The sequence below is a fragment of the Quercus robur genome, chromosome 8 (genome assembly GCF_932294415.1).
Source record: "Quercus robur chromosome 8, dhQueRobu3.1, whole genome shotgun sequence".
NCBI lineage: Eukaryota > Viridiplantae > Streptophyta > Magnoliopsida > Fagales > Fagaceae > Quercus > Quercus robur.
The window spans coordinates 31,135,268-31,155,296 of NC_065541.1; the positions used below are offsets into that span (position 1 = coordinate 31,135,268).

The window sequence follows — 20,029 nt, forward strand, 5'->3', positions numbered from 1 at the left end:
CGTGTATTCTCATAGTTTAGGATAATGATTGAGGAAGGTTAAGCGTACATTCTCGTAGTTTAGGGATAAGTGTAAAGTAAAATGTAATTTTCCCAAATAATTAAATATACTAAAATTGCATTTTACATTTTTTTTAATTAAATAAACGGAACACAATTCCATTCAACATAATTAATTTTTAATAAACGTTTTAAGACGGACATAATCCTTGGCTTGGCGTTGGCGGAGGCGGACCACCCCACATTTTCTGGTCTCTTCTCACTAAAATGACTTTATTTTTTTACCACTCTATCACTCTCTCAAATTTCAAAATTTCAAAAATCCATAAACCCTAAACCCCTCTCTCTCTCTCTCTCACTCTCACTCTCAAATGTTCTCTCCGGGAACAAAGAGAGGCAATTTGAGCTCGAAAAGAGAGCGAAATGTAGTGCAGAAGAGTCTGCTCCCTAAAATCGAATCTCCGATCACTCCTCACCGCCGACCCCTTATTGACAATTCCGTTCCGGATCGCCCCTCCACCGGCACCCCTGCTCCTTGGGCTCCTCGCCTTTCCGTCTTCGCCAGGTTCCCTCAACTACTACTACTACCACTTCCTCTACTCTAGGAAAATGGTTTTCTTGTGTTCAATTTTAGTTTAAGGAATCTATGGTTGATTTCATTTATACGTGGGTACTAGTTATCTCTACTGCTAAACTCTTTTGTACTCCAATGAGAGACATAGGGTTCCAACGTTGCCTACGCCAAAAACTAGCATCTAATTGGCATGCGTGTTAAGCACATAGAGATCTAATGGTGGGATTTTGAAAATTTTAATCCAATAACATTACTTTAAGTTACGTCGTGTGTAACTTGATCCTGACTATATATATATATATATGTATGTATAACTTGGAAGGTGGATTTTCTTCTCTGTTGACAAAGAGAGGCATTTAGGAGAGCTAATGGGTTTTGTAATTTATGATGTAGGCATCTATTAATTTTTTTTTTTTTTTGGTTGTTATTGTTATGTGTTGTTTATGGTTGAGGCTAAGTAAGGGGTCATGTATTGTTTAGATTTCTGTTTACTAATGAAATGAATAAATTTAATTTTGCCTAGAATTCCAGCAGTGAACAGAAGTGATAATGCAGATGCTATCAAGCCTGTATATGTTGGAGAGTTCCCTCAAGTGGTTCGCGATGAACAGGCCAGTTGGCTGCAACAGCGTGTTCCTGGTTAGTTTAACCGACCCATGAAATTAAACTATTCGGAGATTCCTTAATGCTATATTCCTGTGAGGATGAGTGGTAAATAATAGGGTTTGATAATTCAAAGACCAATTATGCTTTGAGAGTGTAAATTTCTAAAATCTTGATATTTCTCTGGCAGATGATGCATGTATATCTGGTGGAATGGAAAAGGGAACATCTCTTGCTTGGATTATCTGTGGAAATAGACTCTTCATTTGGAGTTACTTATCACCTGCAGCTTCAACAAAATGCATTGTTCTTGAACTTCCTTCAGATGTATCAGAAAATGGAAGCATTGGCAGTAATGACCGGAACAGTTGGTTGCTTTGTGTTGTCAATTGGGATAGCACATCTAGGAGAACAAAGAAAGTTGTGAAACATTGCAACTCTGCTGGTATTGTTTTGTGTAACCAAAAAACTCGAGCGATTATATACTGGCCTGACATCTATTCTGAAGGGAGAACTGATCCTATTACCAGTTTTGCATCTTCTGATGAATTGGAAGTGACTTCTTCACTTGTTGATGGAAAGGCCACCCCAAACAGGCACAAACAACCTATTAGGCTTGGAAGTAGTTTGGCTGGATCAAGTACACTGAGCTCTTTGATTGCTTCTGCAGTCCCTAATTCCCAGCACATCTGTGTTGCCTTTGCATGTGGTTCAAATGGTGAGCTTTGGCAGTTTTACTGCAGTCCCACTGGCATTCACTGTAAGAAAGTATATGACAATATACTGAACTTATCCTCTCAAGTGGGTGATAGTGGTCAACTTATAGAGAGCAAGGGGTATCCAAGGTCACTAACTTGGCGTTTTTCACATGTTTCTCCTGAGGAATCTAATAGACAGTTTTATCTGTTGACTGATCATGAGATACACTGTTTCAGTGTTAATCTGAATCCTGAAATACACATTTCAAAGCTCTGGTCCCATGAAATTATTAGCACAGATGGTGATTTGGGGATTAAGAAGGATCTAGCTGGTCAGAAGCGAATATGGCCTCTTGATGTGCAGGTAGATGATCACGGAAAAGTGATTACCATTCTGGTTGCCACCTTCTGTAAGGACCGGGCTAGTGGTTCAAGCTACACACAGTATTCTCTTCTAACCATGCAGTATAAATCTGGGATGAGTATAGAGCCAACACATGAAAGAGTTCTAGAGAAAAAAGCTCCTATCCAGGTAATAATCCCAAAAGCAAGAGTAGAGGATGAGGATTTCTTGTTCTCCATGAGACTTCGGGTAGGGGGCAAGCCTTCAGGATCAGCAATCATACTGTCAGGTGATGGAACGGCAACAGTATCTCATTATTATCGAAATGCAACAAAGCTCTATCAATTTGACCTGCCTTATGACGCTGGAAAAGTTTTAGATGCTTCAGTTCTTCCTTCTTCGGATGATGTTGAAGAAGGGGCGTGGGTTGTATTGACTGAGAAAGCAGGAATATGGGCAATACCTGAAAAGGCTGTTGTACTTGGTGGAGTTGAACCGCCTGAACGAAGCTTGTCACGTAAGGGGAGCTCAAATGAAGGATCTACACAAGAAGAAAGAAGAAACCTCACATTTGCGGCTGATATTGCTCCTAGAAGGGCAAGTTCTGAAGCATGGGATGCTGGAGAAAGACAAGCTGGGGGTTTTACTGGGATTGCACGTCGAACTGGCCAAGATGAAGAATCAGAAGCTCTGCTGAGTCATCTTTTCCATGATTTTCTATCATCTGGGCAGGTTGATAGCTTGCTGGAAAAGCTAAAAAGTTCTGGGGCATTTGAAAGGGATGGGGAAACAAATGTTTTTGCGCGGATGAGCAAATCAATTGTAGACACCTTAGCTAAACACTGGACAACAACCAGAGGTGCTGAGATTTTGGCTATGGCTGTTGTGTCTACCCAACTCATGGACAAGCAGCAGAAGCATACAAAATTTCTCCAGTTTCTTGCGTTATCCAAATGCCATGAGGAGCTGTGTTCTAGACAGAGTATGCTCTATTTCCTATTTTATATGACAACTATATGTGTGTGCTGTTTCAGTTTCAAATTCCTTTTACAGTATGTATGATCTGTGTTGAAACTTGAAAGCTTGTACTTTATGATGATGTTTCATTGATCTTACTGTGGACTTCATTAGTCTTAGTGTTAGTGCAACTATATATCACAGCTGTGTCAGCATTGATGTTAAGGTATTTTGAGTGGGGTTTTTCTGGGGCTCAACTCTTGCTGTTGATTTTAAATTTAAAACAAAATAATAAATAAAAGAATTGAAACATGTCAATACTAAATTGTAGTATTGTTGGCAGGATATTCCTTGCAAATTATCTTGGAACATGGTGAAAAGCTAGCTGGGATGATTCAACTGAGAGAACTGCAAAATGTGATTAGCCAGAACCGTTCAATTGGAGTTGGCTCCTCCCATTCTAGTGCAGAAATTCAAATGTCAGGTGCTCTTTGGGATCTTATTCAATTAGTTGGGGAGAGAGCTCGCCGAAATACTGTTCTTCTGATGGACAGAGATAATGCCGAGGTATTCTACAGTAAGGTTTCTGATCTTGAAGACATATTTTATTGCCTAGACAGACATCTTGATTATGTAATAAGTATAGAGCAGCCGCTTGGCATTCAGATCCACAGAGCTTGTGAGCTCTCAAATGCTTGTGTTACTATAATTCACGAGGCCATGCACTACAGAAATGATAATCACTTGTGGTATCCACCACCTGAGCACTTGACACCATGGTATTGTCAACCTGTAGTACGTAATGGGCTTTGGAGCATTGCTTCCTATATGCTTCAGCTATTCAATGAAGCATCTGGAATTGATATGTCTGCAAAATCTGATTTATATACTCATCTGGAAGTACTGACCGAAGTTCTACTAGAGGCATATGCTGGTGCTGTCACAGCCAAGGTCGACCGTGGTGAAGGACACAAAGGTCTATTAGATGAGTATTGGAATAGGAGGGATACACTCCTTGATTCCCTTTATAAGCAGGTCCTAGATTATGTCGAAGGCAGGCATCGGGTTAATATTCTATCTTGTTCAAGACGTTCCTCATTTTCCTGCTGCTGATTTTGTATACATCCTTAAAATGCGTATCTTTGCAGGATCTAAATGAAGACGAGAAAAAGGAAGAAATCCTTCGGAAGCTTTCTTCACGTTTGCTGTCCATTGCAAAACGGCATGAATGCTACCGAGCTATGTGGAGAATATGCTGTGACCTCAATGATTCAGTCCTGCTTAGAAATCTTATGGTATGTATATGGTTGTCCAATGCTTGATTTGCCCTTTTATGTGCTAAATTGCAGGCTTTGCCGCAGATTGTCATCATTACTGTTTAAATTATGGGAGGCCCAAATGATTTTAAGTTAGAGTCAAGCTGCTTCAGAAGTATTCCTTAATTGTGAATTTTGAAGTTTGTATCTTCTGCATGCTTATACACATATGTAGTCATTGATATGGAAAAACATAAGTCCTCTGCAATCCAGTCCTTCCTAGTCTTATTTGATGCTTGTATTTCTTCTTAAGATGGTTTAGATGATTTTGTATGCAGCATGAGAGCATGGGACCTAATGGAGGATTCAGTTACTTTGTCTTTAAACAACTGTATGAGCAGAGACAGTTTTCTAAGCTTTTAAGACTTGGGGAAGAGTTCCCAGAAGAGCTATCTATCTTTTTAAGACAGCATGAGGAGCTTCTCTGGCTTCATGAAGTGTTCCTAAATCAATTTTCGTCAGCTTCAGAAATTCTTCATACGCTAGCTCTCTCTCATGATGAGAGCTCTATTTCAGCCACTGAAGTGGGGGCAGACCCTGAAAGTATGAATTTGGAACCAACATTGGCAGACAGAAAGCGCTTTTTAAATCTCTCAAAGATAGCTGCAAGGGCAGGTACGATATAAGCTATAGCTTTCTTTTATTGTAAATCCTATATTCTTACCTCAGTTTGCTCATGTTTTTTCTTGATTTCATACTTTCTTTTTTGGTTGTTCACTCCCACTATTTTCTCTCTAAATGGGCTACTTTGTTTGAATTCTGCAAAGTCAAGTTGAGATGTTCATTAAACCACAAAGTTGAGGCTTATGAGTGACTTTAGCCACACTTTTGCTTATGCTTGTGGTTTTAATTATTGACAACCTATAATGCTGGAAATCCATTATTATCTCTCTTATGTAGTTGGTACTGCTCTATCTCTTTTTTCAATTGAGGAATACACTCAATTTATCTCCAGAATTTTTTGGGGTATTCTGTATTAGGTGACAGCTGCTTCTAAACTGCAATTCTTGTTTCTGCTCCCTCACCTGCTCCTGCACACACCAGTGTCTCATGCTTGCTTTTAGTATTGTTTTTAGGCCAATTTTCATGAATGTCATGCTTCAAAGCTGCTGTAGCACTATTCATATCACTTTATCTCAGGAGCTCCTTAAATCAACATTCAGTTTCTGCTAATGATTTTTGATTCAAATGGCACTTCCTACCCTCTCAAGTGTGGGTGTAGTGTGAAGTTGTGAGATCAAAACCAATTGAGTGTGTGCGTCACTTACCAATAAGAGAAGTTTCAATCCATCCATCTTGGATGACTTCCATAGTTAGTTGCTTTGTAGTTGAATACAATCCACATATGTAGTCTTGAACATTCCCAGCCAAAAATGGAGAAAAAGGATATTCATCTTATTTAACCCCCTGGAGCCACAGTCTACATGGATCTTAAAAAAATGTTTGAAAGCAGAGATGTAACTATTAATATTTTAGTGAGCAGCTTCTGAAGACTGTAGATTGAGAAACAGAACTCTAGACAAAAGAGACATCACATGATTATTAAAGACAAAAAAGGCTGTTATTAATATCCTGATAGCCTATAATTGGTTTCTGTCTGTAGTCCATTGGTCTGCCAAAAAGGCAGGAAGAGAAACTGAAAATTTATACAAAAATGTATATATATATTTTTTGCTACAATAAAGATACAGAGAACAACACAAGCAAAACAAAAGAAAAAGATTAACACAGAGAGATGTCCTCCTTTAGAGCATGAACTACTCTGTCCAGGAAAGCCAATGGCTCCAAAGCACCATGAGATTTGCCACAAAATGCTCATCTTGCCAATGAGTGCGCAACTTTGTTCCTTTCTCTATTAACCCAATTGAATTGAAACTGAACATGTCTCTTGGCCAACTCCAAAGTGTCTTCAACTATTTGCAAACTTTCAAAGACATCCTTTGCATCTCCTTCTATTATAACCTGAAAGAAATTCTCCTCCAAAGCTATCTCCATAGCCCCATAGTTGTCAGTATCGTACGATCCGCGATACGTATCGTACGATACGTATCGTATCGTGTGTAAAATGTTCTGTATCGTATTGGCGTATCGTAAGTGCTCATGAATCGTATGATACAGTGTACGTATTGTATGAATCGTATCGTATCGTATCGTAAAATCTTACGTATCGTACGATACATGGACAAATGCTTTAAAATGAGATTTTTTTATTAAAATTTGTACATTTATTTGAATCTAACAAGTTGTTAGACTTGTTTTTAACAAAAAATTATTAGTTTACTTAGTTTATCCTACTAAAATAACATATTCATAAGTTTTTTGGTTCTCTCTCCTACAATTAGACTACATAGTAAACACTTACCCTTCACTTTAATATTTACAAATTTATTTTATATACTATGAATAAAATATGAATTGATAATATAAATTTTTTATTTTTATCATTATTGTTATAAGTCCAAGAAACTAGAATGCCAATTTTTTTTTTTTTTTATAAAAATATTATTAAAATAAAAAGAACAAGAAGAGATTGTAAATGTTAATGACAAATGACGATGAAGAAAATTTTAATGAAGAAATAAGTTTGCAAAATTATAAAGATGATGATAGCATTGACTTAGATGGGGTTGATTAGGCAATATGATGAATATGATGAAAATAAATTATTATTTTTGGGTCATTTGTAATATATTATCACTTTTGAATTTAGGAAATTTGAATGCGTATGTTATAAACACATGCTAGTTTGATTTATTTAGTTAGCTGGTTAAATATTATTACATAAGTGATGAATAAATTAGTCATTAGTTGAATATATTCAAAATTTATAATGAATATACCCTTTATATATGTATATTTATAATTTTTTATAAATTTTATTACCCTTTATATATGTATATTTATAATTTTTTATAAATTTTATTAAGTGTTTGTGTATCTTACGATGCACGATACGATACGATATACGATACAGAAAAATTAAAAATCGATTCACGATACGATTCACGTTTTGACAACTATGCATAGCCCCATCTTACAACTAGCATTTCAGCTACTACAACAGAGGGAGTTGAGAGATTTTTTGCCCAAGCTTTTAAACCCGCACCACTAGAATTTCTTGCCAAACAAGCTTCTCTTTCATCCCAAGCCGCATCCACATTCAACCTAATCCAATGCGTTGGTGGGCCCTCCCAAATATCCTGCACTTGCTGCCTAAACCCATCTCTATCTTCTTCCTTTGTTGCGAGTGTTCCTCATAAGCTAATTGGGCTCTTCTTGGCTAAATAGCTGGGTCTATTTGCTCATTACCAAAAATCTACAGCATTCCTGGCTTTCCATAAGACATCAAAGATCACAGCTGCCATTATGGTAAACTGATCAACTGAAATAAAGCCTCTGGATAGATCAGTAGGAGGATCCACTACTAACTTAATTAACTCTACACTTTAATACAACAATTGATTTGTTTAAAATTTTCCTGTCTTGGTGGTCATATTATGGTAATTTCTTGTTTTGCTGAGTAGCATGTTGATGATTTGTATAGGGGATTTTTTTTTGTTCTACTGCCTATGAAAGATGTGTTGAAATTTTATTCTGATTATATTTTTTTTGCTTCAGCACCAGGTAAGAATGCTGATTCTGAGACGAAGTTAAAGCGCATTGAGGCTGATTTGAAAATTCTGAAATTGCAGGTTTGTTGTAGAATGTTAACTGATCATGTTTAATCTTTAGTTGAAGCCTTGAAGGGTCTTTTGATACAAGGAGAACAACCAAAATTATTTCAGAATTTATTATTTGAGATTATCTTCCAGATTTCATTTTTGAAATTTTAACTAGATTTTACTTTTGAATTTTGAATTTGGCTTTAATATTGTTGTGGATTTTGTGGGATGTCAATGTGCGTTAATGTGATCCTTCAAGCCTATGAGAAAGGCGCTCTAGGAATGGTTTGAAACGGTGCAGTTTGAATAAAAATTCTGATTGAGAGAGGCGTTTCTCTAAAGCTTTTTGGTTGTGATTTTAAACAGCCTTAGGTGGCTGAAACTGTCAGGTAGAGGCAGATTCTAGGCGGTGAAGCTTAGGATTTGTCCTTTTTTTTTTTTTTTTTTCTTCTTTTAATTCCTATTTTTTTCAATCTCTACTCAGTAATTTATACCCCATATTGATTATCTATAGCCAATTTTCTAATAGGCTGCCATTTTGACACCCAAAGTTTGTTTACTTTTGGAAAGCTCATGGTTCATGTCAAGTACCTCTAACTGCTATCAAATTTGTTTGAATAGTTGAGCAAATCAGAGCATGCTTGGAATATTGTACCAGTTTTCTTTGTGCAATGTTCTTAATTTCTTTGCTCAAGCCATTTTGTTCCTTAATAAAATCACATAATTCTATGTTTAGTGACATCTCAAATTTCTTCCAAACAACATAAAAAAACTAGTCTGATTGCAGTCATTTTATGCTAGTGCTGAAATTTCATATTGACTATGGAGTCCATATTGATGATAGTATATGATATCCCTAAGAGGGTTTTCCACTATTCTAAGCTTACTCTGAGACCCACCCACTGGTTGGTCTTCTAGGCTTTAATTAAGTCGGGGGTGGGTAAGGATGTGGCAAATGATGCAAACAGACAGAGAAAGAGCGCCACATAGCACGTTCTAAGAATTTATTTGTCTTGACTAGCTCCAAATTTGAATTCCAAAAGTAGTCTTATGAAGTCACAAGTTGGGCAACCAAAAAGATCTCTTTAGAGGCATCAAAATCTGTTGAGACATGGTTTTCTCCCCTTTTTTTGCTGAAGTCATTTACAGAAACTTCGGCCTGCTTTGTCAACCTCCATGTCTACTTATTAATGATAACTAAACTAAACTTTGCTGTACATTTTTTAGACTTTGTCATTCAATGTCAGTTCATATATTTTCCTTCATCTCATACAGGAAGAAATAATACAACTCCTCCCTCCTGACGAAGAGAAGCAATGTGTTGAAAGGTGTCTCCTCCGTCCAGAAGGGCTTATTAAGCTGTGCCTCAAAGGTCAAAATGCAAAGCTCTCCTTGTGTGCCTTCGATGTGTTTGCATGGACCAGCTCCTCTTTTCGTAAGACCCACAGAAATCTTTTGGAGGAGTGCTGGAAGAATGCTGCCGATCAGGATGATTGGAATGAACTCTTTCAAGAATCTACAGCTCAAGGGTGGAGTGACGAGGAAACGTTGCAGAATCTGAGGGAAACTGTGCTCTTCCAGGCTTCCAGTAGATGTTATGGACTCGATGCAGAAACTTTTGGAGAAGGCTTTGATGAAGTTTTGCCTCTTAGACTAGAAAATGTGGAGCCTCCAGTTTTTAGGGATTCAATTTCTTCAGTGGAGTCAATACTGATGCAGCATAAGGATTTCCCAGAGGCAGGCAAACTAATGCTGACTTCTATCATGTTGGGGAGTGTTCATGATGATACCAGACTAGAAGAGGGTCCTTCCCCAATGGAATAATATTGTTAAGAACGATAATTGTTAATTGTCAGAATATTTTGTTAGGTCTAATACAACTAACAATCTTGTTGATGTTTTGCTTTTCTTTTTCTTTTATTTTTTTTATTTACTACAAAGCAGGTATTTTTACTCTTCTGAGTGGAATAGCTGCCTCCTTCGATAAGAAAATACATGTTTCTGTTTCTATGTGATGCTTTCTTGACAGTTCGTTGCATTATTGACGGATCGTATGATGGGAGATCAGTAAATGGCAACACTAGATTATGAAAGTTGCTCGAGCAAATACGCCAGAGGTCTCAGTCATACGTATGAATTTCAGTTGCTTGATAACAGTAAAACTTGTCAAAAGGTTTATTTGCAGTTGCATGAAAATTGAAAATCATAAGTGTCGATGGTATGTGTAAGCTTATGTAACATCTTAAATGGTTGGATTTGAAAAAGTAACGAGGGATTGATAATTGTTCTCTTTAACTAAGCCAATCTTTGTCAATCACTTTTAGTTTTAATAGTATTTTCTAGTATTTCTATGGGGAAATGTTTAAAGTTCAAATTCCTTATACATTGTTTCTCCCCTGTTCGGCTTGAGCAATAAAGACGTTATTCAGTCCAAAAAATAAAAATAAAAAATAAAAAATGAAGAAAAATAAATAATTAAATAAAAAATCCAATTATTAGGCCTATCCTTAATTCATGCCCTCTTTTCCCACCATTTTCTCAGGTTAAATACAGAATAATACTTGTGGGAAAGATAATAACGCCTAAAGCATCTTCAAAACATCCCTGTAAATTTCCAATCGATGCCAAACATTCTAGCCAAATTGAATGTAATGGGATTATCAAAAAAGGCATTTAAATGTTAAATGTCCTATGAACCGCGTATGGACTGAATTCCGTACGCGGTCTGAATTCCTATGCATAATTGATGGAAAAGTCCTGTTTGTAATTTCAAAGATATTTCCTGAATATAAAAACCGAATTACCAGTGTTCATGGTATTTAGTATTCTTGTGTCATAGGGAGAAACCAGTGTTGGTGAATTTCATCATAATGGAGTGGATTTATCATTTAATCTTGTTGCTTAAACAAATGAAAAAGAACTATAAAGGCTTGATTTCTATGGTATTTGTTGATGGTTGTTTTTAACTAATCCTAACCTTGGATTAAAACTTGTTTTTTCCTCAGTAAATTTCATTAGTTAAATGCGGTATATATAGTTATATACAGCATCTATCAAACATTATGCCTGTAAACTTTCAATCAATGCCAAACATTCTAATTAACCCAATAAAACAGCATGAGATGAGATTATCCCAAAACAAAATACACTGACAACCCCATAGGGTATTGACTTAATGAAGTTCGGAATTCGGATCAAAGATTGCGTAACCCGCAAGAGACGTAAAACTTTTACATTCCATTAATTATTCGCTACTCTTATTGGTTCTTGCTGTGATAAATCAAATTTTCCACCATGCTCAACTACCTCATACGCGTCGACAAGTAATGGTCGGTCATTCTCATTTTCTGTTTGCCTCAAGAAAAAGTGGAACCCAGCTGAATATATGGTACCAGATCCGCAAGACTAATCTGCAGGCTTTTGAATGCAAAAATTTGTCACTTTCATATTATTAAATATCTATGTTCCAAGACGCGTTAACAAGATAAGGATGAGTTTTTTAACCAAAAAGAAAAAAGAAAAAAAAAAGATAAGGATGAGTTCTCTTCTACTTCTAAGCCCTTACCTTTTAGTTTCCAAGCAAGACTTTGGAAAGTTGGGTCTTTTCCTTTAATTAATTAATTAGCGTAATTATTTACCCAATTAAATTTCTAGGTCACTTCGGAAGTCCTTAATTTACTTGTATCATATCTTCTATAAAATTTAGGCCAAGTTGCATTATGTTCCATCACAGAGAGAGAGAGAAATTAAGGAAGGTAGAGGTGTCTCCTCTATTTAGGCACTTTAATTTGCCTTATAATACATATATATATAACGTTCTTTTCTTTAGGCTGAGCCAAAATCAGAAAGATGTGTTTTGAAAACAGCAAGAAATATTTTTCTGTTTGAAGTATTTCTAGTCATTCTCAATTATTAAAACTGGATTATTTCCAAAGCTCCAAATAACCATAACTTCTTCTCAAAAAAAAAAAAAAAAAAAAAAACATACATAGCTTTCATACCGTTTTCTGTTTAGAAAAACGGTTTCCACTAAGCAGTCTAAGCTAAACCCAGGTCAACATAAAAAAAACATACGCAGCTTTGATTCTGATTGTGTCATCTTCTTGGATCTTCTACTTTTAGCCAACAAAACAAACCCAGAAAAATGTTCGAGTCAAACACCAATGAAGCTTGTGATACTGAGGCTCAGACTTTGGGTGCTGGCTTACTCATTACCACCACTACTACTTCACCTAAGTACGGCCGCTTTTGGCGTAAAAGTTTATATGTAGGCATTTTCATCACTCTCAAGAAAACCCCTGATGACCAAGAATCTCCACTGTCATCACCATCTTATGTTTCTTTACCGGAAGAACCAGCGGCTGCCTCTGAAATACTTGAAGGAACCTCCTCGGTTCATGTAATCGACGTTGACTCTGATAATGGGAGGGACATAGATGTAGATGATGAAGAGCTCCTTCCGGAGACAGTTGCAGTTGCTAAGATTGTGAAACGGAAGGACTTGAACTCTCTTAGAAGACTCGGCGGCGTTGACGGGGTTCTTGCACGTCGGCGTTCTAATTTAGAGGTAATAAACCTTTTACATATATATATATATATAAAAAAGAGCATTCCCATTAAGGCTACATTTGGATAAGGCATTTGCGTCTGCGTCTTTCCTCTTTCTTTCTTTCTCTTTCTTTTTCTTTTTCTTTTTCTTTTTCTTTTCTTTTTTTTTTTTTTTTTTTTTCACGCGTTTACTGTGATTACTGTTCATGTATTGTTTAATGAACAGTAACGGCAAATTTTAACTTTTTCAATTTGTTTTAGCCAATCACAACACTCGTGTACTGTTCATGGATCCACAAATTTCACTTTTCAGCAACTTTTTCATTAAAAATGGGTCCCACGATACTATTCACACATTTAAAAATTATTTTTCTACAGTATTTTTCAGTTTTCAACTGTATCCAAACGGACCCTAAATATATGTTTGATCCACGTTTTCACCTGACGTTTGCGTTTTCTATTTTTTTTTTTAGTGCATATAAACAGTAACATCACATGGATTTACCCTACAGGAGACAAAACTGTTCACGATTTTAAGGCATTATTTATATATTTAAAAATTATTTTGTTACAGTATTTTTAGTTTTCAACAAAATAAGTTATATCCAAACGGACCCTAAAAATCCTAATCCTAAAAAAATAGCTAAATTTAGTACCAACACACAAAAGCACCCATTAGATCAAAGATTTCATGCTTAAAATATTTTGACATAGTAGCTCATTGTAGCTAATTGTTATAATAAAATAATATTAAAAAGTTGTTTGGTACTTTATTTTAAATAAAGTCTTTGATAGTTGTATAAGATATTTGAATTCAATCTCCACCTACACCAAAAACTGATTGGTGTCTTAATATGATGATAAACAGCTATTTCAGGAGCGGACGGTATAGGTTGAAATTCTCTCAATTTTTTTTTTTAATTTTTAAATAATATTATACATATTTTTATACAACTTTTTACTCAAACGATTTTAAAAAAAATTAAAAATTATTTATTATACACACGTCCCAAACTACCCTAGGTTATTCCCATCTTTCTTTTTATTTATTTATTTTTATTTTTTATCGTTCTATTGCTTTTCTCCCTCTCCGTGTATTACTTCACTTCCCCCTCGTCTTCTCTCAATCTCTTCTTTGTATCATCTTCTTCCTTTCCCTTTCTTCTATCTTTTCTTTTCTATTTCTTTTGCTATGGCTGAAAATATCTCTATTTTCCTATTGTGTGTATGATTTTTGGTTGATTTGGTTTTGAAAGGTTGGATTTTGTGGGGTTATTGGTTTGATTTTGGCTTTTGGGCACTATGGCAATGGTGGTGGTTATCTTTTTTTTTTTTCAATGGGTTGATTTATGGCGGTGGTGGATGGGGTTCACGGTGGTGGTAGGTGGTGGGTGGTAAGTGGGTTTTGGGTTATGGTGGTTGATGGTGGGTGGGTATGGTTTGTGGTGGTGGTGGCGGCTAATGGTGGGTTGATTTTGGGTTGGAGTTTACGGTGATGGCAAGTGGGTGGGTGGGTGGGTTTTGGTTTATTGTGGTTGATGGTGGGTGGGTGTGGTTTGTAGTGGTGGTGGCTAGTGGTGGGTTGATTTTGGGTTGGAATTTACGGTTGTGGCAGGTGGGTGGGTGATGCTGGCTGGTGGTCATGGGTTTGCTGGGTTGAGAAGAAAAAAAGGTGTGACTTTGTTGATGATTTTGGTTCAGAGAAGAGAAGGAGAGATGGGTTTATGTTTATGTTTTGGTGTTGAGTTTGTTTTTTCCTGTGATTTTGGTGGTTGGGGGGCGTGGGCGTGGGCGTGGGCGTGGTGGCTGGCGGCAGTGGTAGTGGGTTGGGTTTTGCAGTGGGATTGTGGGTAATGGAAGAAATGAGATGAGATTGGGTCCGTATTGTTTATTTGGTTAAAAATTGAAAATAATAAAAAAGTTATTGTGCATGTGTTTGGCGGTGTTCATGAGCTTAAAATTACTGTTAATGGACAATGAACAGCGTCAAACATGTGAAAAAAAAAAAAAAAAACTAGAAAATATAACGCAAGAAACGCAATACCCAAAAGCCATCTAAGGTGCGGTTTGGTTTTCGTGTCGCGTTTTTCTTTTTCTTTTTTTGCGTGTTTTTCTCTGTTTTTTTTTTTAGCTGTAAATGTTGATTTTTTTTCACTGTTCACGGGATCTACAAACATCACTTTTCAGTAACTTTTTTTTATTAAATATAGGTCTCACAGTACTATTTACATATTTAAAAATTATTTTGCTACAATGTTTTCAGTTTTCAGCTGTATCGAAACGGATCCTAAGAATAAAAATAATTTTAAAAAATAAAAAAATAATATATTTTATTGAAGTGGTGTAAATGTTGACTTTTTTTTTTACTGTTCACGAGACCTACAAACATCACTTTTCAGCAATTTTTTTATTAAAAATAGGTCCCACAGTACTATTCATATATTTAAAAATTATTTTGTTACAGTGTTTTCAGTTTTTAGTTGTATCCAAACGGACCCTAAGAATAAAAATAATTTTAAAAAATAAAAAATAATATATTTTATTGAAGTGGTAAAAAATACAAAACTTTTGAATTTAGGTGTAATATAAAATGTGGGGTTAAAATAAATGAAGTAGTGTTTTAAAATGTTAAATGCTATATTTTTTTAGTATTTTTGATGAGAATAATTGAGGTTCTTTCTCAAAGTTTGCACCATAAGTTTTAAAAAATTTTAAATTTTAATTATTTTTCATTTAAATTTTAAATTTTATTTTCAAGTTGGAGATGGAGGTGGGATTTTTTTTTTGAGAAACATGGAGGTGGGATTTGAATCCGTTCAAAAGATCAAAAAGGGCCAATTAATTAAGTTATAAGTTTATTTTTTGTTTTGTTTTGTTTTGTTTTGTTTTTTGTTTTGTTTTTTTTTTTTTTTTTTTCTAAACAAAAAAGTCTTTGTTAAGCATTGCTATTGTACGTACATACTCCTTTTGAAATTATATTTAAAAAAGTCGATTTCAGCTTGTATAATAGTGTGTAGGGTAAATATGCAATAAGGTGTGATAATTATTACCATTTCTAAACTATTAAAAATATACTTTTTATCATATCTTTCCTCCTATTAGGTAAGAGCATTTATATTAGTTCGTGCAAAAATTCATGTATATTTTAGTATAAAAATCTATTTTGTTATTTTTTTTATATACAATAACTATCATCTACTCTCTTCCTTCATTCGAAAATAAGTAAAAAAAAAAAAAAAAAAAAAAACTAAATGTAAATGAATAATACAAGTGTAAATTTATACGAACTATATATTTTTACACAATTTTACATATCCTAATATGGGTGAATTTTGAGTTTTACCGATTAAAAAGTTGTCCTTTTTTACTATACAAGCACAGCAAGTGATCTAACTTTTGCTATACTACATGTCTAACTAGGCTGAAATATATCTAGTATTAAAAATTCTGACATGATTGACTTGGTTTTACCAAAGGAAAATGCTGGGATTACTAAAAATAGCATCACCTTATGTTATAACTCGCCACATGACGAGTTGTGACAGGTGAAAGAGTGTTTGTGGGATATGTGGAGACACTTTCACCAGTCACAACTTGTCATGTGGCGAGTTATGACACAAGATTGTACCATTTTAGATGGTCCTAGCACAACTCTTCATATAAAAAAAAAAGTAAAGTGACATGAAATTGATCAGGTATATATATAAATATATATGTATATATCTTTTTCAATAGTAGAGAAATATATATATATATATATATATATATATATATATATATTAATAAAAATTGTAAGGAAAATTTTAATAATTTAGGGATGGATTTTATTATTATTTAAATTTAAATAAAAATTCATGCAATTTTAAAGAAAACAAATTTTGAGCCTAAATATTATTTACAACTCTTTCTCTTAAGTTAGCTTAAGCTATTAGAAATGGTGGTGTAATTTATTTACTCACTCAATCTCAACAGGATGGAATTGATGGAGGCCAAGATCAAGCATGGAACTCAGTTAAGAAAAAAGGGTTCTTTTTCTTCTTCTTGAAGGCTTGTGGCAGTTACACCAATGTCCTCCTCCTGGTCTCAACTGTCTTGTCCTTTGTTACTGGTATCATTGAGAAAGGAAGAAAAGATGGGTGGCAGGATGGGGTTGCAATACTTGTTGCTTTGGTCCTGCTTGTGGCATTCCCTTCAGTAGGGAACTATCATCATGAAAGGAAGATGGCGAAGAAGAAGTTAAAGAATATGGAAAAATTGGAAGTGCTTGTTGAAAGGGGTGAAAATTTACAACGGATTTCCATTTCCAAAGTTGTGGTGGGTGACATAGTGCGGTTGAAGGAGGGTGATCGTGTTCCTGCTGATGGTTTGCTAGTGAGTAGGGACGACTTGGTGTTAGATGAGGTTTCGAAATCCAAAATTAACCATAAGCGAAACCCATTTCTCTTCTCAGGTTCAAAGGTTATTAAGGGTCATGGTAGAATGCTTGTAACATCGGTTGGTAACAATACAGCTATGGGCAAGCCGCTGAGCTTGGTGACCGATCAGCCTAATGAGAAGACACTGTTTCAAGGTCGGATTGAGAAGCCTAGTATTTACATGGATATGATTGCTCTATGTGTCACTGTTCTTATTAGTCTTGTGGTGTTAATTCGCCTCCTACATGGTAACCACAGTAATAGTAATGGATTGCCAGAGCTTAAGGGGAATGTTTCAGTGGACACGATGACGAAAATCTTTGAGAAAATTGCCCTGAAATCCAAAGGAAAGATTTGGATTTTGACAAGTGCTCTTACATCAGTGGTAATAGGAATACAACACGGAATGCCTTTTGTGATTACAATGTCTCTGTGTTGCTGGAAGGAAAAGGTGCAGCTATCTTGGGCACACCCTCAAAACTTATTAGCTTGTGGCACAATGGGGTTGGTAACAGTCATCTACATTGATGCAACTGGTGGGCTAATGTGTGAACCGGTGGAGGTTAGCAAAGTTTTTGTGGGAGATAAAGAAATCAAAAACGATGGGGACTCTAAAGATGTTCCTGAAGCTTTGCAACAGGGAATTGATGTGTCCCTTCGTGTGTCTGAGATTTCTGTTAGCCCCACCAATGCTTTGCTTATTTCTTTGGCAAAGCAAAGATTCAACTCAAATGTCAATCCAAGTAATTTTGACATTCTTGACCATAAAAGTTGTACCAAGAAAGGAAGTGGGGCTTTGATGAGGAAAAAAGATGAAGATGGAAAAATTATGCACTTGCACTGGGATGGGGCTGCATCAACTATATTGGAAATGTGTTCACACTACTATGACAGCAATGGGGAAAGTCATGCCATTGAAGGTCAGAAGAAAGAGTTCAAGAAACAGATTAAAGATATGGAGGATGGAGGTCTTATACCCATTGCATTTGCTTATAGAAAAATTGAGGTACCAGAACTCAAAGAAGATGGCTTAAGCTTGTTGGCAATAGTGGGTCTGAAATACCCATGTCAGGAAGAGTTTAAATCAGTAGTGCAAACTCTAAGAAATGCTGGAGTAGGAGTCAAGTTGGTATCAGATGATGAGCTCTCAGTAGTAAGAGCCATAGCTTTTGAATTGGGAATCTTTAGTCCTGGTTCAATGGATGTGGCACTTAAAGGCGAAGATATTCGAAAACTGAAAACCAGAGGAGGAATGGAGGTATTGGATCGGGCTACAGTGGTAGGAAGTTGCCTCCCTGAGCACAAGGTTTGCATGATAAAGTGCTCGAAGCGAAAGGGTCATATAGTTGCATTCGTTGGAGGATCAACAACAATTGACATTCTAGCACTGAAAGAAGCTGATGTAGGGATCATTGAGGAAACCCAGAGCACCATACTGGTGAAAGAGTTTTCTGATATCACCCTTAAAGGTTATCGTTCATTAGTTCCTGTTTTGAAGTTTGGTAGATGTTGCTACCACAATATTCAGAAATTCATTCAACTTCAGTTCACTGCGTGCTTATCTGGGTTGTTAATAAGCCTAGTGATGACAATGGTTCGTGGAGAATCCCCAATAACAGGATTAGAATTGACGTGGATGAATTTGGTTCTGTGCCTTCTAGGTGGCCTAATTATGAAGATGGAGTTAAAAAGCGAGGAACTGCTAACCAATCAACCGGCTAGAAGAACTCAATCACTTCTAACCAAGGCCGTGTGGGTAAACATAGCAATTCAAGCCTCGTACCAAGCTTCCATTTTGCTACTCTTTCAACTCAAGGGTCAAGCCATAACTGACATGAACGATGCTGTTCGGAAAACCATGGTCTTCAACACTTTTATCCTATGCCAAATCTTTAATCAGTTCAATGCCATGGACCTAGTAAAGTGGGAAGTGTTCTGGGTTTTCCTTCAAAACTATTCTCTTTTGCTGACTTTAATTGATGTTATTGCCACGCAGGTGGTGTTGATACATTATTTGGGAAGTATAACCCAATTTGAGAAGTTGAATGCAGTGCAGTGGACTTGCTGTTTTCTTGTTGCTGCACTTCCATTGGGATTTGATAGGGCCTTGAGCTGGCTTGCTGGCATATGGTCATTGTTTCAGAGTTCAGTTGCAAGGCCATTGCCTTACGGGATGCCTTCACCCTATGTTTCTTATTTAGGCGTTCCATTTTTCACGTTCCTTCTCCTTGCATTGCCTGCACTTTTTACCACTATCATAAATTATGATGAAAATGTGCCATCAGGTTGTAAATAAAACTTTTGAGTAATTCATTGTGCCTAATTTGTCTTTAATTTTTTTTTTTATAATAAATATTATCACTTCTTTGTTACCTTTCCCAGAATTGTATAAATGTTGCTCTAGTCGTAGTGTATTTATAAATGTCAAATACTTTGTGTTTTTTTTTTTTTTCAGAGCTTTTCGAGATAATGATCAGAATGTATAGTTTTAATGCACATGATAACAGGCTTCTATGAAGCACGGGTGCGTTTCGGGACTCGGGTGCGGGTGCGGGTGCGGGTGCGGGACTCGGCAATTTTTGAAAAAGGTGGGTGCGGGTGCGGCAGGACTCGGCGATTAAAAAATTATTAAAAATATTTTTATAATATATGTTTAATATATTGCTAAGCATACTTTTACTTTTTCACATTATATAAACAAATATTTTACTAATAATTTATAAACAAATATTTTACTAATATTTATAAACAAATATTTTACTAATATTTAACCAAATATTTATAAACAAATATTTAACCAAATATTTATAAACAAATATTTATAAACAAATATTTAACCAAATATTTAACCAAATATTTATAAACAAATATAAATATTTATAAACAAATATTTATAAACTAATATTTAACCAAA

At 35.6% G+C, this 20,029-nt stretch overlaps 2 protein-coding genes across 2 annotated transcripts; both read left to right on the forward strand.

Moving 5' to 3' along the window:
* The first annotated feature begins 253 nt into the window (after positions 1-253).
* On the forward strand, positions 254-10,159 carry LOC126695196 (nuclear pore complex protein NUP133). Its single transcript, XM_050391862.1, has 8 exons — positions 254-564; positions 1,097-1,212; positions 1,367-3,199; positions 3,518-4,239; positions 4,323-4,469; positions 4,769-5,105; positions 8,109-8,182; positions 9,428-10,159. The coding sequence occupies exons 1-8, from the start codon at positions 371-373 to the stop codon at positions 9,974-9,976; spliced, it is 3,972 nt and encodes a 1,323-aa protein (XP_050247819.1). The 5' UTR covers positions 254-370; the 3' UTR covers positions 9,977-10,159.
* Positions 10,160-11,750: 1,591 nt separating this feature from the next.
* Positions 11,751-19,544, forward strand: LOC126695197 (calcium-transporting ATPase 12, plasma membrane-type-like). Its single transcript, XM_050391863.1, has 2 exons — positions 11,751-12,719; positions 16,673-19,544. The coding sequence occupies exons 1-2, from the start codon at positions 12,297-12,299 to the stop codon at positions 19,409-19,411; spliced, it is 3,162 nt and encodes a 1,053-aa protein (XP_050247820.1). The 5' UTR covers positions 11,751-12,296; the 3' UTR covers positions 19,412-19,544.
* Positions 19,545-20,029: the final 485 nt, after the last annotated feature.